The sequence below is a fragment of the Andrographis paniculata genome, unplaced genomic scaffold (genome assembly GCF_009805555.1).
Source record: "Andrographis paniculata isolate CXL003 unplaced genomic scaffold, ASM980555v1 Contig86END, whole genome shotgun sequence".
Taxonomy (NCBI): Eukaryota; Viridiplantae; Streptophyta; class Magnoliopsida; order Lamiales; family Acanthaceae; genus Andrographis; species Andrographis paniculata.
This window is the reverse complement of record NW_026137624.1, coordinates 3151024-3170957: the sequence shown is the minus strand read 5'-3', so window position 1 is coordinate 3170957 and position 19934 is coordinate 3151024. Positions and strand designations below refer to the sequence as shown.

General features: G+C 29.1%; 1 protein-coding gene across 1 annotated transcript; it reads left to right on the top strand.

The window, feature by feature from the left end:
- The first annotated feature begins 253 nt into the window (after window positions 1-253).
- On the top strand, window positions 254-2816 carry LOC127242345 (protein DETOXIFICATION 14-like). Its single transcript, XM_051261850.1, has 7 exons — window positions 254-622; window positions 1031-1575; window positions 1677-1763; window positions 1844-1900; window positions 2023-2261; window positions 2351-2556; window positions 2647-2816. The coding sequence occupies exons 1-7, from the start codon at window positions 371-373 to the stop codon at window positions 2716-2718; spliced, it is 1458 nt and encodes a 485-aa protein (XP_051117807.1). The 5' UTR covers window positions 254-370; the 3' UTR covers window positions 2719-2816.
- Window positions 2817-19934: the final 17118 nt, after the last annotated feature.

The window sequence follows — 19934 nt, the reverse complement described above, 5'->3', positions numbered from 1 at the left end:
GGGGTTAGACGCAAAGGTTATGAAACTACGAGGAGTTTGACTGAAATATGGAAACTGAAATATGGAAATTTGGTTCAATTTCATGAAATCACATGTGAATTTTGTACAATTTAATCCAATATTCTGTTGCGAGACTGCATCAAAATGAAAAATTGAATAGTAAGGCGAGAGATGAAAAATATATAATAAACTGCCATAATATCACATATGATTTCAACCCGACTTATTATTATATATATATACACACAGACGTAGACGAATTTTGTTGTATTTAAAAGTGTGATTCATTGGCGACTACGTACCGACTGCCGTTCAGTTCAGTTCGAGGCTCGGAGTCGGAGATCGTATCCGGAGGCTGAATCAGGAAGTAATGGAATCGGAAGAGCCGCTAATCGTTCCGAAGACCGAGTTAAGGAGCGGAGGTTTTGCGGCGAGGAGGGAAGCGTATGTAGGAGAGCTGCGCAGAGCGACCACGCTAGCTTTGCCGATTGTGGTGGTTTCTTTGACGCAGTATCTGTTGCGCGCTGCGTCGATGATGATGCTCGGCCATCTCGGGGAGCTCGCCTTTGCCGGCGCTTCTATTTCCACCTCCCTCTGTAATGTTACTGGATACAGTCTTCTGGTTAGTCCTTAATTTCGATTTATTTTTTATGAAGAGGACACTTTCCGCACCGATTTAAGCGGTTGCCATGGCTTTCTTCGCATTAATTGCTGTTTCGGGTTGATTAATTTGTGCTGTGTTCAATCAATTTTGAGTGTATACTTGCTTTTGGTTCGCAATTATATATCGTAATCATTCGAATTTAATTGATTGCATTGAATGACTGAAGATATTCTTTGATTAATTTAACTAACAGTTTCCTATCACGATCTAATAATGGAAGGAATGAACACTTTGTGCATTCATAATCATACCAACCAACATGTCATTTAGTTACTGATTTATGAAATTTGAAGATACTGACTGATCTGCAGTGAAGTTATTTAGCTAAATAGAGACATTAAACTTAGATGGTTACCTTTCGAGCAGCTTGGGATGGCTAGTGCATTGGAGACACTTTGTGGACAGGCCTACGGAGCAGAGAACTATCATAAAGTCGGGATTTTCACTTACGGTGCCGTACTTTGGCTCTTTCTAGCTTGTTTACCAATATCCCTTTTATGGGTGTATACAGAGAAGCTTCTGATATTGATTGGCCAAGACCCTATGATCTCCAAGGAAGCCGGCATATTCTCGATTTGGCTCATTCCCACACTTGTTCCGTATGCTATTCTTCAGCCTATGACTCGATATTTGCAGATTCAGAGTTTGATAATGCCTATGGTGTGGTCCTCAATACTTTCTTTGGTCATCCATTTGCCTCTTTCGTGGGTGTTTATATTTACTTTGAAGCTCGGAAGCCCTGGAGCTGCGATTGTTCTCTGTTTTTCATATTGGTTGAATGTGATCGTGCTAGGAATTTACATAAAATGGTCGCCAAGCTGTAAGAAAACTCATGCTTCATTCTCAAAGGATATATTCCTTACATTCGGTGAATTCTTCTGCTTTGCTATCCCTTCTGCTTTGATGGTTTGGTAATAACTCTTCCATTTCTAGAGATTATCTATCTCTAGCATGTTAGTTATGATATGTTCTGGATTGAAAAATGACCGTTTTATTGTCACTGCCTTTGTAGTTTGGAATGGTGGACATACGAGATAGTTGTATTGCTTGGTGGATTACTAACTAATCCGGGGCTAGAGACTTCGGTGCTATCAGTATGGTATGATTAATTGAAGAACTTCCTTTCCATAACTTGAAACCTTGGCGATGATGATGTCCATTGTTCTGTCTTGTGAGCAGCCTGACGATCACCTCGATGCATTATCTTATACAATATTCTTTAGGCGCTGCTGCAAGGTTAGATCCTTTACTCCATGCATTCTGTAGCTTCAACAAGGATGGATGATATTGATATGCTAAACTTAAGTATGGTTTCCCAATCTAATGATTTAAGTTTAGACGAAAATATTTTGCTGCAGCACTCGAATTTCCAATGAACTTGGAGCGGGGAAGCCGGAGGCAGCCAAACGAGTCCTTACTGTTATGCTGTTTCTGTCTGTGGTAGAGATTACCATGGCGGATGCTATTCTTTTCTTCTTTCGTTCTGATCTGGGATTTGCATTTAGTAATGAAGAAAGCATGGTTGGTTACGTGAAACGAATGACTCCTATTCTTTGCATCTCGATCATTATGGATAGCTTGCAAGCAGTACTTTCAGGTGTAGCTCAATTAGGACATCAAAAAATAATAATGTCATGATTCAAGTCAAGCTCATGTGTAGTAGTTTATCTTTTGTTTTACTTGTAGGAGCCGCAAGAGGCACCGGATGGCAGCACATCGGCGCCTACATAAACCTCGGGTCGTATTATCTTGCTGGGATTCCTATATCTCTGTTGCTCGGATTCTATCTTGGCCTGAAAGGTGAGGGTCTATGGGGCGGCCTGGTGGTCGGATCAACCGTGCAAACTGTGTTGCTCGGCGTCGTAGCGCTCCGAACGGATTGGCATAAACAGGTAGGTATTAAATGCTGCAGTGCAAAATTTAGTAGATGAAAACGAAGACATGACATAGTTTTTTTTGTTGTTGTTGTTTTGATTTCACAGGCAGTGGAAGCAAGAGAGAGGATGATGATTGAGGGAAAAATTTCGACTTACAATGAGGATGAGGTGGTTTGATTTTGAGAGAGCTAAGATTGCAGAGGCCATTTCTTCCTTCCTTCCTTCTTTCCAATATTGTCCAAATTTCTATAGAAATAGAAACATGTTTGGTCTTATTTGCCTTTGTCATCTAAATCTATTTCTCACCTCTTTCTTTTTTTTATTTTTTTTTTTAATTTTTTTTTTTTTTTTTGTTTTTTCAGAATTCGGATCGCGTAAGGGGCTAGGGGCAACACCCAAACCCAATTTTTTTATAATTTTTTTAAAAGTAAAAATAAGCTTTTTAGATTTAATTATTTAGTTTTGTCCCCTAATTTAAATCTATTACTCTATTTTAGTCCTAATTTTATTTTTAAATTTACAATATTATATACTACATTAGTCGTCTTATTTATTTTTAAATTTATAATATTATATACTACGTTAGTTAGTCCGTCTTACTCTATTTTATTTCTAATTTTATTTTTTAATTTATAATATTATATACTATATTCGTCCGTAAGATCTTATTTACTCTTTAAATATTAATTATTATATGAGAATATAGTACAATTTTTTTTTAAAAAAAAGTCTTAATAACATTTATGCAAAAAATTATATATATAAAAAAAATATTTTTAATGTAAAGTAAAATGAAATGAGACCTTGAGAGCCAGACGGAGGGAATAATAATTGTAGTTATAAATATTATATAAAACATATAATATTTTATTCTAAATATTACTATAGTTTTATCATATTTTTTATTTTTTTCTTTTCTTTTATTTATTTTTTTCTTCATAATTTTTCTAGTGTCAAAGGGAATTGAAAAGGATAAAATGATGCATATTTAATGATTGTGAACTGACGAGTAGGTCTTGTAATTTTATTTTTTCCACACGCATAAACAAACCAAACTACGGGTGCAAATAAAATATTGGGAAATAACGGTTCAAAACATGTTAAAACTAAAATCGAATAATAAAAAATATAAAACTAACATAACAACTTTACACTTCCGAAATTTGAAAGTTAGTTCCATTACTGAATGTAAGATGAACTATCACTTTATTTTAGGCAATATTATGTTATATTATACTACTTTATTTTTTTTATCAATAGCCAAAAGACCAATACTGGTGTAAATTAATATAAATAGTAACTATGTTTCCATTTTGTTGTTGAAAATAATTTTGGACAAAATATAATTTTATAAATAGTTATTAATATAACTCATTATATATGAACCAAGCAAAAAAAATTCAAATTTTCAAAATATTATATTGCAGGATCGTACACCATTTAATTAATTAATTATATATATATATTTATGTATATAGTAATATGATATGATAATTATAACTCATTTATCTTTTTGTTTTATTGTTAAAAACAATGTGAGATAAAATATAATCTTAATATTATTGGTAAAACTTACTTCTATAAAAATTACTTCATCGGTCCATTAGAATTAGCACATTTGGATTCGACATGAAGATTAAGAAAAATAAATATTTTATTAAAAAAATGATAAGTAGTTTGGAGTATTTTTAAATATTTAGGTAGAAATTAAAATAAATAAAGAGCGAACGTAATAAAGTTAGTGATATTTGTTGTAAATAAGTATTCAATTGAGGGTAATAATTAAATGTTGATTTGTTGACTTTGTCAAAATTAGTAATTTGATAAATTTAGTAGACGGACTAAAAAGAAAAATTAGAATAAATTTGGATGACAGAGGGAATATTAAAGAAATAAAAAAAATATATAAAATGATAGAATTATTATTTTGATCAAAAAAATTAATTCAATATTATTCAGATTGTTGACTCTGTATCAAATATTAAATTTACATTATTTTTTATCGTAGTCTAAAGATCAAAATATGCATTGATTATCATTTAGTTGGAATTGGACAATCGTTACAACATTGATTATCATTTATCTAGGATCGAGCTATCATAACGGAATTGAGTTATTGTTTAGCAGGGATTGGGCTATTAATATGGCAGTGATTATCGTTTAAACGGGATTGAGTTATCGATTTGACATTGATTATGTAATGCCAAGATTGAGCTATCATTTTGAGAGTGATTATGTTATATTTGTGAATTGCTATGTGTTAAGATATGATGCACGATCAGGAGTATTGCAATGACTTATTGCAATGACTTTTAGGTTATGGTTGATTGTGCTTTATGTTTACATATTTATTTCCATACCCAACTAATGTTGTTGATGATATTATATTTTTTTCTTGTGAATTTCATAGCTGGACCCTCGGGTCGATGATTGACATATCATTTTAGATAAGGTCTTTCTGCATAACACCATGCACGTTTTTCGGCAATATTTCGTTATATGACTGTTTCACTTTTTTCATGTGTTTGAGAAGTATTGCAGTGATGGTGATGTATTTCTATATTTTTACATAAATGTTATTCATGAAAAAAAAAAAAAAAAAAAGTGATGTGTTTTTAAGCCTTAGTATTATAGCGTAGCGTGTCGATACACGTTATTTTTATAATGATGGCACGTGACATACCCGCCTTTCCGGGTATTACAAAAAGATTCATTTATATTGTTGTTGTGTCATCCAATTGATGCAATCTGCTTAAATGTTTTGGAATGTAGTTCTCCTTTCTTTTATTATCCTTAATTTCTATATCAAACTTCTAGAGTAGAAAAAGCTAGTGGATTACACAGGCTTTGGTCTCCTTCTCCATCAAATACTTAACGCTTGCATGGTCATCATGAATTATGATCTTGCTTCCAATCAAATACTCTCTGAACTTCTCGAAATGAAAATAATAGTTAGTAGCTCTTTTCCAGTGGTAGTGTAACTCCTTTTAGTGGAGTCTAATGTCTTGTTGGTTTAGTATATCACATTCATCTTGTATTTCACGTTTTGGCCTAGGATAGCACTGACGGTATAATTGTTTGTATCTGTCATCAACTCGAATGTTTCACTTCATATTAGCGCTAAGATGATGGGCGAAGTGGTGGGATTACCTTTAGTAGATGAAATGCCTCTTCACACTGATCCGTCCACTCAAACTTAACATCTTACTTATATGCACAGTGAGGTGCTGAGAAATCTTGTTGAGGTTCTTGATTAATTTTTTGTAAAAACCTCCATATTCAAGGAAACTTCGGACAACCTTCTCATTCTTGCATGCTGCCATCTTTTTAATTACGCTCCTTCAATCTGCTCCGCCTCGGCTTTGCCCACCACCATGTGACTGCAGAATATAGAATAGTTCCTTACAAATGTTTTGTTTTTTTTTTTTTTTTTTTTTTTTTTCTTTCTTTTAGTATATAGTCTTTATGTCACATTTTAATTGATATATTTGATTTGTGGTACAATATTGAAAGTAGTAAAATTTAGTAAATTAATGATAATGGTTTATAATATTGGTTCATTTATTTTTTATGTGAGTAATGATATTGATAATTTTAAAATAAAGTGATTTATGTATTTTAAATATTTTAAATCCTAATATATTTTAGTAAAATATATATAATATAGATATCATTTTGTAGGGAACATAATTTTATATAAAAAAATTAAATGAAAATATACGTTTATTTATTTATAATTCACATAAAATAATTTTTTTTCACAAAAAATATAGAAATTTTTAAATTTAAATAAAAAATATTTTTTTTTATTAAGGATAAAACAAAAAATAAAGAAGTTTGCAATGAGCCCTATGTGTAAGAGATTAGAAATATAATTAAGTTAATTGGAGAGAGACATAAATAAATACTTTTGTGTGATCCTATATGTAAAGTGTTAGAAACTTAATTAGTTTGATTTATATTTGTTAAACATGTTTAATATTGATAAATTTACTTAAAAGTATCAAATAATGTGAGACATATCAAAATAGAAAATGTATTAATTAACATAAGATAAGGGTGTTTTATACTCTATCCATCCCAAATAATTTGGATGCATTATTGTAAAGACGAAATATAGATAGAGTATAATTAGTAAGTAATTAATAAGTGTATTAGTAAAAATAATTATTGTATAATAACAATAATTATATATTGAGATTAAAATAACTAAATAGTTCAATTAAGATTGAAAAAAACATAAATTATAGAACTGAAAATGTGATTAAAGTATATAATTATATTTTTTTAAAAAAATAACAAATTATGAGGAACGGACAAAAATAGAAAATATGGACACATTATGTGAACGGAGGGAGTATTATCAATAGAAATATAAAAAATGGCCGGTAAGATTCTAATATTGTAAATATTTCAGAACTTTCTGAACTAATATGGACTAGTCGATCGATTTTATTGTTAATCTAATGGTTGATATTAATCGAGTGTCCTTTGAGTATTTAAAAAAATTATCATCTTAATTAGTAATTTGGAAACATAAATCTACTCAAAATATAGAAACGCTTGCTATTAGTTTCTTTTAATTCAAAATGAAACGAAGTTTAGAATTGTCATGGGTGGCCCCAAATTCGATTAAATCTCTCATAACAAGCAAATAACAACAACAATGATCAACAACACAACTACAGACACAAACAGATTTATACAGACAGTTCATGAGACGATCAAACAACATGCATACACTGTAAGCAGAAAAATGGAACACATGAGATTGATAATTCAGTCCGGTCACCAATGAAACATAAATCTACTCAAAATATAGAAACGCTTGCTATTAGTTACTTTCAATTCAAAATGAAACGAAGTTTAGAATTTTCATTGGTGACCCCAAATTCGATTAAATATCTCACAACAAGAAAATAACCGCAACAATGATCAAACAACACAACTACATACACAAACAGATTTATACATATAGTTCATGTGACGATCAAACAACATGCAGACACTGTAAGTAGAAAAATAGCGCACAAAAAATTGATAACCCAGCTCGGTCACCAATGATCTATATCTAGGGGGTTCAAACTCAAGCTCATCTCAACTCATCAAGGAGCGAATCAGGCTTACATACTTCAAATTTTAGATGTTCCTCTTAGAAATCCCTAACTCTCTACCTCAAGGAATTTCTAGTCTCACATCTCTCAACCTACAACTCGCTGCCTCACCTTAAAAAAAAAAAAAAAAGGAAAGGAAAAAAACTCACCACCTCACCCAGTTTTTCTTTCTGCAATTATCTATTTCTTCACACGAAAAAATTTATTTTCTGATGTTTCTTAATAGACTTCCGAAATGATCCCTCTAACCATTCAATTCACTCACTAAAATTGGTTAACACAAACATTCATATGGAATCAATTTTCATTATGTGGAGATCAGCACTCTTGTTTGATTGGGCTCAAGTCAAATTGGTCCATGTCTGTCCATCAGAGTTCGCTTGAGAACGGATCATCTACAAACAACATCAACCAAACCCAAATACAAACTACAACTCATTTTTCAAGAATTTTTTCCTTTTTGGTTGATGTTTACCAATTTAAGTAGGGACGACCAACAAAGCTACAAAATCTCTATAATCCGAAAAATTGTACGACGAAACTCTCTCCCTCAACCAACAACAAAATATATGCAATTACCACCACAAACAACACTTCTTATTCCTAAGATCAATATGCAAGCATCATCCTTCTCCTCCTATAGGAAACATCAAATAAAAATTTCTTATCTATCGTGATGGGAGCTGGAGGTGGCTCATTCCTCCTTTAATCGCCCGTTCAAGAATATAAGAGACTCCCCCTTAATTACTGCTTATCAACTTAGTTATTCATCACCTTCAACAACAAATAATGCACACAACAAGTAATCTATCAAATTCATCAAACCAATATCAAATTATATTTATACAAGAACAAATGATTTACCCATTCAATGCAGCATTACACATTCCTTTTGATTCCCGATGTGGTAGATAATCAAACCAAAAAGGTTCGAATAAGCATTTAACATTGACTAGAACTAGGGAAAGGAATGAGATATTTTCCCATTTTCTTTTTTTAGATTGTCTGCCACATGTCAGAACAATCTCCAAATGTGATTGTGCTCAAATTGTGATGATTTATTGTTCATACTGAATTTTTCATATTCGTCATATAGTGTTTCTTCCACTTCCTTTGGCATCATCACCTTTGAAGTAAAATAAATCAGTCCACTGCCTTCGTAAGAATTTATGAATTTTTCTCTTGTAATTCTTTCACAATTGGGAATATCAACAATAGCACTTGAAGGGTGATGTGTATCAACTATACTCTTCATCCTCACACCAAATTTTCGTTTTACATCATTAGATGCTAACTCATCAATCTTAACTGCATTAGTAGCACCACCTTTTGAGTTTGACATATCTTCATTTAATTTTTTCGTAGATGATGCAAGATTGTGGAGATTTGATGACACATTTGGCCTTAACTCACATCTGATTTTTATTCTATATTTGAGCTCTTCCGATGGCCATTTGATTTATTTTCCCTTGAGTATATCATGTATAATCTGGGCACATTAATTTGCATTATATCTTGTTCGTCAGAAGTATGCAGTTTGTGGATTGTCTAGATGAATATTTTTCCTTTTTCTGATTTTGTTTTTTAAAATTTTTGATCCAATACTCGTTTTCTCCAATTCCTGCAACATGCCACATTTGAAAAAAATAGTCTAGAAACTCGAGGCTTCAGAATGATAACGAATTCCGCTATGAACTCCATGAGGTTTTTCAAACAATAATACTTTGTCAAGCTTGGATTTTTCTTTCAAAACCTTTTTATTTTCATCCATGAGCTTCTTGTTTGTAGACTTTATTTCTTCAACCTTCTTCCATAAATATGCAGCCTCATCAAATACTTTCTCATGCTCAATATACAATCACCATTCATAACTTTTAACTTCGTATTTTCATCAATTGCTAAATCAATTTTTGCTTTCAGTTTATCCACATAACCCTTGAGGTATTTGTTTATGTAAATCAATATTTTGCATTCACCCACTATTTTTCTTCATAAGCTTCAACCAAATCCTTAATATTCATCTAGATGAAGCTATCATTGTCATTATTTACTTTGACATCCTTTTTATCTTGTAGTGTGAGTGCAATTACTTTATCCTTCCTCATGATTGTTGCACACTCCTTTTGTTCTAATGTCTTTGTTGGAATTTCAAATTTTTGAGCATTCTGTGCAGGTTTCTTGATAGCCTATTTGGCTATATTCTTTAATATACCTTTGGATCACTATTCGGTAATATATTGAAGATAAGGTTCTGATACCAATTGTTGGCTCCAAATTCGATTAAATCTCTCACAACAAGCAAATAACAACAACAATGATCAAACAACACAAAGACAGACACAAGCAGATTTACATAGACAGTTTATGAGATGATCAAATAGCATGCAGACTTTGTAAGCAGAAACACGAAATACACGAAATTGATAACCCAGTTTGTGTCACCGATGATCTACATTTGAGGGGTTCCAACCCAGGCTCATCTCAACTTATCAAGGAATGAATCAAGCTTATAGTTACAATTTTAGTTGTTTCTCTTAGAAATCCTCAACCCTCTACCGCAAGTAATTTCTAGTTTCACATCTCTCAACCTACAACTCGCTGCCTCACCTATTTTTTCTTTATGCAATTATCTATTTTTTTTACACAACAAATTTTCTTCTTTGATGTTTCTTAACAGGCTTTCGGAATAATCCCCGTAACCATTGAATTCACTTATTACAAAATTGGTTACTATAAGCATCCACATGGAATCAATTTTGTTACAACCGAATTTTGTTATTCCATCGCATGGGGACCAACACTGAGTAATTAATTTAACTTAATCCAACACACCCTAAATTCTACGCTACCCTACCCATTTGAAGAAACCATCCCCCCACCCAAACCCTACATCCCATAAATCGCTCGATGCTCTATTCTAAATTAGCCGATGCTTCATCCCATCCGTCGTTGTTGGAGAACCGAGCAGTGCTACCATATCTACTTCCCATTTTGATTTGACCTCTCTCCCCGTTCAAAATCAACCTCAATCGTCTGACGCTTTGCCCTGCCACGCTGCCGTCGGAAAACCAAGCAGTGCTTTGTAGGTGTTGAAGATCATTTTTTTTTTTTGACCGTTTTGCATATATTTTCTTATTGCAATTCCACTAAAAATGACAATGAATGTTGATTTGTCCAACAATAGGCACCTAGTGAAGCAAATGATATATACGTTTTATAAAATATATTATTTTCAATAATATTATATGTTTTAGAGAATATACCATAATGATGTCGTTTGAATGTGAACGTTGTATTGTTATTTTTTTTTCTATAAAAGACGAAATTTGACTTGAAACTCAAATTAATTTTCCATAATTTTTATACATTCTCTTTAATTTAAGAGAAAATTATAATGAATTATAAATAGGTAAATCAACATTTCTATATTTTAATATAATTTGATGTTTGTTGCCTTATATAATAAAATTGGTTTGCATTATGATTCATCATAACTACCAATTAAAGTTTATTGTGAACCTAATTATTTTAGAGAATATTTACATATTTTTTTCAAAAATAAAAATTCTAAAATCGCACAATTCTTCATTATGCTAATCTAGAATAATTTTAAAATATCGCAATATATTATGGATTTTTCAAGCACAAATGGTTTATGTACTATTTCAATATTTCTCGTTTACGACATCTGATATGTTGAGTCACTAATATAATTATGCTAATTGTTTATAAGAAAATTGATGCCTAGAATAGTTGAGATATGATGTAATATAAATTCGACCTAAAATTACTTTTGCAATAATTTTACTATATTATATGTACCACTCTTTATTACAATGATAGTGGATGTATTGTACATATTGGGGATCATTTTTTACCTTTTTAGAAAATGTTTTCATATTTCAAACTCTAGATTAGGTGCATACTTACAATATAATCTAGACCCATTGTCAGGGCTCCAAAATAATGCATTCATCCAATAATAGACACATGGGGAAGCAAATGATAAATGTTATAAAATATAATATTTTTAGTAATATCATATGTGTTATACATAAGATACCATAATATTTTTGTTTGAGTGTAAACATTGTATAATTAAAATTTTTTTATCTTTTATATGTAACGCGAAATAATTATTTTATGCGAATTATTAATGTTAAAATATTGAGACAATAAATTGATTTGATTTGATTTGATTTGGAACCCAAATTAATGCTCCATGATTTTTGTACATTTCCTATAATTTAAGGGCGAATTAATGCGCGGGGTCCTTGTAAGTTTGATGCACGACCTCCGCAATCGCTTGATAGTTGGCGCACGGCGGCTCAATAGACGGATTTACTGGATGCCCTGCTGGTCTGCGGCTCCAGTTAAGTCGTGAGGGGTCTCTGGAACCAGAAGGCTAGCATTTGGTGGCTATGCAATATATACCATTGGTTCATCCAATTTTCATCCTATTATAAATATATTTGATCATTGTCACAAGCGTAATCACTTTACCAATTGGTTCATATATTTTCTACCTTGCTTCTTTATACACATCTATCCCATTTCATTAAGTTTATGTAGTATTTACCTCACCTAGACCTGTATTTAATTTGTCTCCTTATATAAATTCATTTCTATAGACTCAAACACTTAATTATTATGATTACTTCCTAACTTAAAATCTTTGGGTTCAACTTCGAAACTCATCAATCATATACTATAAAATATATCATTTAATTTCTATAAGTAGACTACAATTTCGACATCATTTTATTCAATATCTCACGCATTCTATAACTAAACCCATCTTTTTATGTTATTAATCCATACAATTTCTCAACATGTATCAATAAAATTAAATGTCATATGACATATTGGTGTGACCTTTCAACAATATTTCCAACATGACCAATAACCCAGATACAAGCACAAAATTTTCGAGAATTAATCAAATATGCAATTGACTGAAAACCGTGAAGATTGTTGAATACGGACCTAACAAACATTGAATCTCTTATCTCTCCAACTTACAAATCACTTAACAAAGTCATCTTGAGATTATCATCATAAAAATTGTAACTGCAAGATAAAAAATATAAATAATTATGGAGGCACCTAAAAATTATCTTGTTTCTTATTTCCTTTTGATTAGATTTTTAAGTATGTTTTCTTTTAATTTGTTTCATTTTTACTAGTTTCTTTATTTACACGTTCAATTTTTATAGTTATTTCCTTATTTTGATGTTTCATAATTTAGATGCTACTTTCTTTATAAGTTCTTTTCTTTATGTTTTCTTTTTCTTTTCTCAAGGCCATCTATAAAAGGCTATTGTTTATCATTGAATGAATTGCTAACATATTTGTTATATATATATATATATTGCTTTCGAGATTCGTTCTTGCTTATTGAAGATTCAAGATTAGGTGATTCAATATTCTCAAGTACTTTTTCATAATTAGATTGTTTATCAATAGGTGCTAGCCCGTCTATTGTGCTAATACCATTCTCGGTTTGATTAATATTTAGTTTGCTTGCCCGATCAACCTTGTAAATCAAGAAGTGATATTATTCTTCTATTCATATCTTTGTCATTCTTATTCTTCTATTGAATTCCATATCCATCTATTTCTATATTGTTTGTGATTTGCGAGCTCTTTGAGTCCTTCAGTTACTTTCACATTATTTAGTATTAGAGCATATTGATACAATATTGTGATTTTTATGACTGCTTTAGGTTATTATTTATAAAACTAAAAAAAATTCAAATTTAGAAAAGAAGACAGACAAACAAAGAAAAAAAATTAAAAGAAAAGTTATTGAAGTTAGAAAAAATTGAAGTTGATATAACGTTGCGGTTGTTATCCTTTTCATATTATATTTTTATATTTATTCTTAACTTTTTTCACTTCTTTCTTAATTCTTTGAATTTGGTGTCAATGCACATATACACTATGTATTGATTGTTGACATCGAATAATTGAATCTTTTCTAAAACTTTATGAAATTAAAAGAAGGCAAGAATATTGGTGAAAAAACTTGTGTTAGCGATACACGAGTTGAGAGGAAATGAGTGAAATTGGCAAGTGTGTTACATCTTGGAAAGGTTATGGTTTGAGAGAAAAAGCTTGAGTGATGTAGTCTTAATTTTCTTTCATAGCGTGCCATATATATATATATATATATATATTTATGTATCATCATGCAAGGAGACAAGGAGAGACAACAAATTCTCATGGAATTAAATTCTTCTACAATTCCGTCAATGGAATGCTAGCAAAAAATATTAATGGAAGGTTCACTAGACTACCCTAGAAGTTTAATGTACTAACTACACATATCTCCATAGGCTCAGGATCCGGACCTAGTGTTGATCCACAAAAGTTTTGCTTCCCCATGTACACCAAAATCTCATAGATGAATCTCTTGTGAAAGATATGTCCCTGAATCTGATGATGAGTGGGAACCAACCCAACGTAGATCCATCCGCATAACCCCATGTGAAACTTGAAGTTCAACATCCAAACTTTCAACGATTGTTCTTACTCAAACACTTTCTTGATTGGGAGTGCAAGATGGTTCTTGTGTTTTATTATTCTGGATACAATGATGAACAACATGTACGAGTTTCTGTATATGATATACTTTGAGTTGCTGGAATCAGATATGTTGCAAGAGGAACAAGGAAAGGAAAACTCTTATAACTACTTCCAAGGCATTGAAAAGAGCAATAAGGAAAATATTTGTATCATTTTGGAATGTGAGAGAGTTTTACTAATGTGCACAAGGACTTACACAAGGATTCCATACTTTTGAGGAAATGGTTGTGATGAAGACTATCGTATTGAAGGATGATAAAGCCACGATGGTGAAATTCATGGGAGGATTCAATGGAGTCGAGGTGAATAAGTGGGTTGACTTAGATTTTCATATTCACAACCGTAAAGAAAAGATAACATGAATCAATTATGATATTCTTATGGTTTATATTATTAATAGGATAATCGAAGTATGATATATATTATTTACAAATATAACTTTCTCACAGTAATAAAGAAAATGGCCCGATGAATTGAAGTTGTCAAAATATACGAACTTGAGTAAATCATAAGTGAAAAAAAAAGTTATCATAATATTCACAATAAACAATATGATTTTGCATATAATTTTCATCTTTATAATATTGCATATAATAATAACTATTACAAATAAAATAATTTTAAATAAATAATCAAATTCTATCAAAACAAATATAATATAATAATTAAAAAAATAAAATTATATTTCTTCCGTCGAGTTACAAAGTATAGATATTTCTATTTGAGGACGTCCAATTACAAAGTAAATATTGCATTAAATACCTCACTTTTTCTATAAATACCTTTATTTTACATCACATCATTACTTTTACACCAAAAATTAAGGACAAAAATATCATTATACTACTTTTAACTATCTAATATAATTAAAATACTATTATTTTTTAAACACTGCGTCAAAAGTAAATATTTACTTTGTACGTGGACGGAGGGAGTACATTATTTTAAAAATATAAAATTATATCACTATCCAAAAATAAAATTATATATCACTTTTTAAAAATATAAAATTGTATATTATTTTTTTAAAAAAAATAAAATACACAATATACCCAAAATAATAACAAAAATATATAAAACACTATAAAACACCATAAAAATTTCATAAATAAAGTAACACGTAGATGTAGATGACTGAAAAAATAGAAAAGGATTTGAGGATGGGTTTGAACCCCAATGGCCAAATACAGTGGGTTAGAGAACAAATAGGCATAATTTTAAAGTTATTTGACATATCGATATGTAATACAACAATCAAAACAATATACTTTAGGGTGTGTTTGTTTGAGGGTTTGTATTTTGAATTGGGATTTTAAATTGGGATTTGAATAGTAAAATTTTTGAATTTGAATAGTTGTATAATGTGATATAAATAGGTGTTGATGTGATATTTTGAATGTAACATTGATTTTTAGTATAACATAAAAAATAAAAAAATAGGTGTTTGATTTGATATTTTTGGGAAAAAAAATGGGATGAATAGTGAAAATCTAATTGAATCCACCAAACAAACACACATATTGTTTTGATTGTTACTGTCTTTGTCGGTTTGTCCGAATCGAGTCTTTAAACAAGTGTTTGCTTGTACGTTTTGAAATTGATTTTTACTATTTAAAAATATTTTTTCTAAAGAATATTAAATTGTATATTTGTTTTTATTTTGTATTATATTTAAAATTAAAGGGTTTATTTCCTTATACTTTAAAATTTATTTGAAATAAAATGTTGGTGTGATTTTTATTTGAATAGTGACGAAACAAAAAACAAGCATACTTTAATTTTAAATTTAAAACATCAAGGTTGTGTTTGGCAACTAGCTGATAGTTAGTTGTTAGTTGATTCAATTAGCTGATAGTTGTTAACTGATTAATTAGCTGGTTTAAATAGCTGATTTAATTAGCTATTTGTATTGAAATTTTTAGTAAAACAACAGTGTGATATTAGTTGTTTATACCACTACAAAAAAAATAGTATATTAGTAACGGAATTTCGTCTCTAAAGTTCACGTAGTTAACACAATTCCCTCTCTAATTTCGTCTTTAATGTCATTAGTAACGGAAAAAGTGAATTTAGGGATGAAAAAACCTTTACAAAATTGATATTTTATTGTTGTACGTAAAATGACAATTGAGGACATTTCTATTTTATTTTTTTCTAATATATTCAATTGATATTCTTTTGAGTTTAGAATGTTTGAAATTGTTTGTTATTAGTTATTGAAAATTGTAAAAGTATTATAAAATGGTATTTATTTTTATTATAGTTAGATTTAAAAAATAATACTATATTTTTCTTGTCAAATATAAATAGTTTTTTCTATTGAAAATGATGTAAAATATAAAATAATAAATTTTTTTGTATATATTTATTATGTTAATTATCTATTAATTCGTTATATTTATAATTTTCAATAAATTTAATTTACCTTTAGTATAAAATTTATATAATGTAATTTTAATATAAAAATAAACTACTAATATTTATATTTTCTACTTTGTGTTGATTTTAATAAATTTATATATTTTACAATTAAAATAATTTATACATAAAAATTAATTACTTTAAATTTATAAAAGTAAAACTATAATATAATAAAATATTCTAATATAATTAATAAATAATCAAAATATATTTATTGTGTAAAATGCATAATAAATTTTTATGGACAAACAAAGGAATAAAAAAATTTAAACTGAAAAAACTATTTCAAAACGCTGGGTAAGTTAGCTTTTCAAAAATTAGTTTTTTATATCCAAAAAGCTAATTTACCATACACCTAAATTAACTGTTTGTCTGGTCAATCACTTAAAAATTGTTGAATAAGCTAAAAGCTCTTAAAAAAACTTTGTGTCACCTGCCACACGTGGTTCGCCTAGTGTGACTTTCCCATCGGGCCTGATTTGCAGGGTATTAGGTTCAGCCGGGGGTTTACCCAGTGCGCACTTTCGGGTAGCGGCTGCAAATTTTCACGTCATAAAAAAAAAAAAAAGATAATAATAAATAATATTCAATATCTATTTATATCATATAAAATAATTATTTTACTTCAAAATTTTAAGTATATATCTCATATCCCAAACTCAACTATCAAGCCAATAATCAAACCTAATGATTCAGTCCAATAATTTTAATTACCAAAGTCCCCATTCTAACGGTAGCCGTGCCCAACAGCCCAACTTATATTAATTATAAATTAAAGATGAATGTCCACGAAAATCCTAATACCCAATTACTTAATTAACTTACTTTGTCAAACTTCAAAAAAACATAATAAATTAAATTAATAAAGATAGGAATAATATCAAACACACGATGGTCTTACAAGCCAACTATAAAATAATACTAATAATTATATTAAATAAATAAAATAGAAAAAAAAAAGTATAACATTAGACGAATCATATGTGGCAGGTGACTTGAGAGTGTTACGGGTTTTACGGGTTTTGAACCCACAGTCATGAGTCAACCCCCACACCACTGGTCATCCTTACGGGACCTCCACATCATATTTTCTTTCTGCAACATTACACATTCTTTCTTCCACATCAATAAATATATATAATAATATTTATATCAATCAAATAAATTTTTAAAGTAAAATAAAAATATATAAATATATATCAGTTTATAAATAATAAATTTTTATACTTCCTTCATTTCAAAATAATAGTCTTGGCATTTTCATCCGTCTCAAAACAATAATTTCATTTCCATTTTTGTAATAAGCTCTCCATCTTTTTACAAAATTATTTTCACTTTTTTCATAATAATTATATAAAGTAAGGACATTTTGGTCTTTTAAAAATAATTTTATACCCACGGTATAATGTTATTATTTCTTAATTCTCGTCGATCCTAAATGTCCATATTATTTTAGAACGGAGGGAGTATAACACAAAATTATAAAAAATAAATAAATATTGATTTTTTTAAATTTATTGGCAGAATAAAGAAACACTAGTTTTTTTATATACGAATTGAAGTGGAGTTTCGACTCTAGTAGTGTTATATTTTTTACATATATTTTATAATAATATTTTAAATACATAATAAATCAAATTTATTACTATTATTTGATCATAGAATATAATTAATATTATATTTTATTATTTATTATTTATAATATTATTAAATATGTATTATAATAATTAAAATTTAATAATTCTTTAACCATATTTATTCAAATTTTACTGGATTCTGCATTTCTTAAAAAAATATATTTTTTTTTTCTCTCAAAAATATAAAAAATATAATTTATTTAAAAACTAAGATAAATAAAATAAAAATAGAATTTATAAATATAATTAAATTATTTTATAATTAAAAAACAAAAAAATAAATAAATAGAAAGCACCCGCCCAGTATTCCTCCCAACTGGTGCTTAAGTATTACAGAATTCCCAATAACTTTAAAAAAAAAAGAAAAAAGTTATTTCATCTTAAAAACCATTTACAGACGATTTATTTTAAGCACTTCTCAACTTTTTTTTTTTTTTTTCAAATATTTTATGCATTGGATCTATCTTTTTTTTAATAAATAAATATATTTATATGTATTCAGATTTTCTTTAAAAAAATAATTTATTAATTATGTATAAATATATATAAAAAAATATTTATATAAACTTTCGCCCACAAATCCAACAATTAACCAAATACAAGTAGTTATATGAATTTGTAAAAAGAAATCGTTGTTCTGCTCAATTTCCTTTTTGGTTGTCATTGAAAAATATTTTTATTTTTTTTAAATAAAAAATTATTATATTTTTGTATTTTTTTATACTATGAAAAAAAAAGTAACAATTATTACTCACTTTTATTAAAATTTGTGTCCGATCAAATGAACACATATTTGCATGACGGATGGAGCATAAACTATTTGGTGTTTAATCCATAGGATATTAGGGTTTGGCAAAAGCAATAATGGACGATTGAATTTGATAGCACTGTATTTATTTCCATTTATGATATTTCATGGAGTAGTATCTATTAAGTTTTTATTTTCTTTAATCTATAAAAAAATTTAGAAATTCGGACACAATATTATTAATTTCCCATTTTCATTTAAGAGTCATATGTTAAAGTAATGTTAATTTTGATTAATTACATATATATTTAATTAAAGTTTCATCTTAGAAATAAGCACACAAGGCAAAAGTAAACGCACGGTTGGAATATTTGCAAATATGTGGGTATTTGATATCCGAATCAAACCGAACAAATACCCGAAAACACGAATCGTATCTGAGCCGAAAATTTCGATTAAACCGAAAATATTTGCAATATTTGCAAATAATTCGAACCAAACCGAAATTAAAAAATAATATATTAAAAGATAATTAAAATTCTAATTAAATCAAAATATTTGCAAATATTTCAAATATCCGAAACGGAATCGAACCGTAATCGAACCAAATATAATTATTAATATAAATTTTAAAATATAATGATATAAATATATAATGTATTAGGTTCGGTTAACCGAACCGAACTGTACAAATATCAAATATGCAGTATTTGTATTCGAACCGAATTTACTCAGTTAACCGAAAATTCGGTTTGGATCAGTTCGATTCAACGGTTCGACGGATCGGTTCGATTCGGTTTAAATTTTTTGCCCACCCCTACGAGACAATGCATAGACAACTTCCATTAAATAAATTATATTAATCCCAGTATCATAATTTTTTTT

Excerpts from the sequence above, each read along its gene's own strand:
- LOC127242345 (XM_051261850.1), top strand. The coding sequence starts at position 371 with ATGGAATCGGAAGAGCCGCTAATCGTTCCGAAGACCGAGTTAAGGAGC. Across the intron at positions 1,764-1,843 it reads ACTTCGGTGCTATCAGTATG|CCTGACGATCACCTCGATGC; the intron begins GTATGATTAATT and ends TCTTGTGAGCAG. Across the intron at positions 1,901-2,022 it reads TCTTTAGGCGCTGCTGCAAG|CACTCGAATTTCCAATGAAC; the intron begins GTTAGATCCTTT and ends ATTTTGCTGCAG.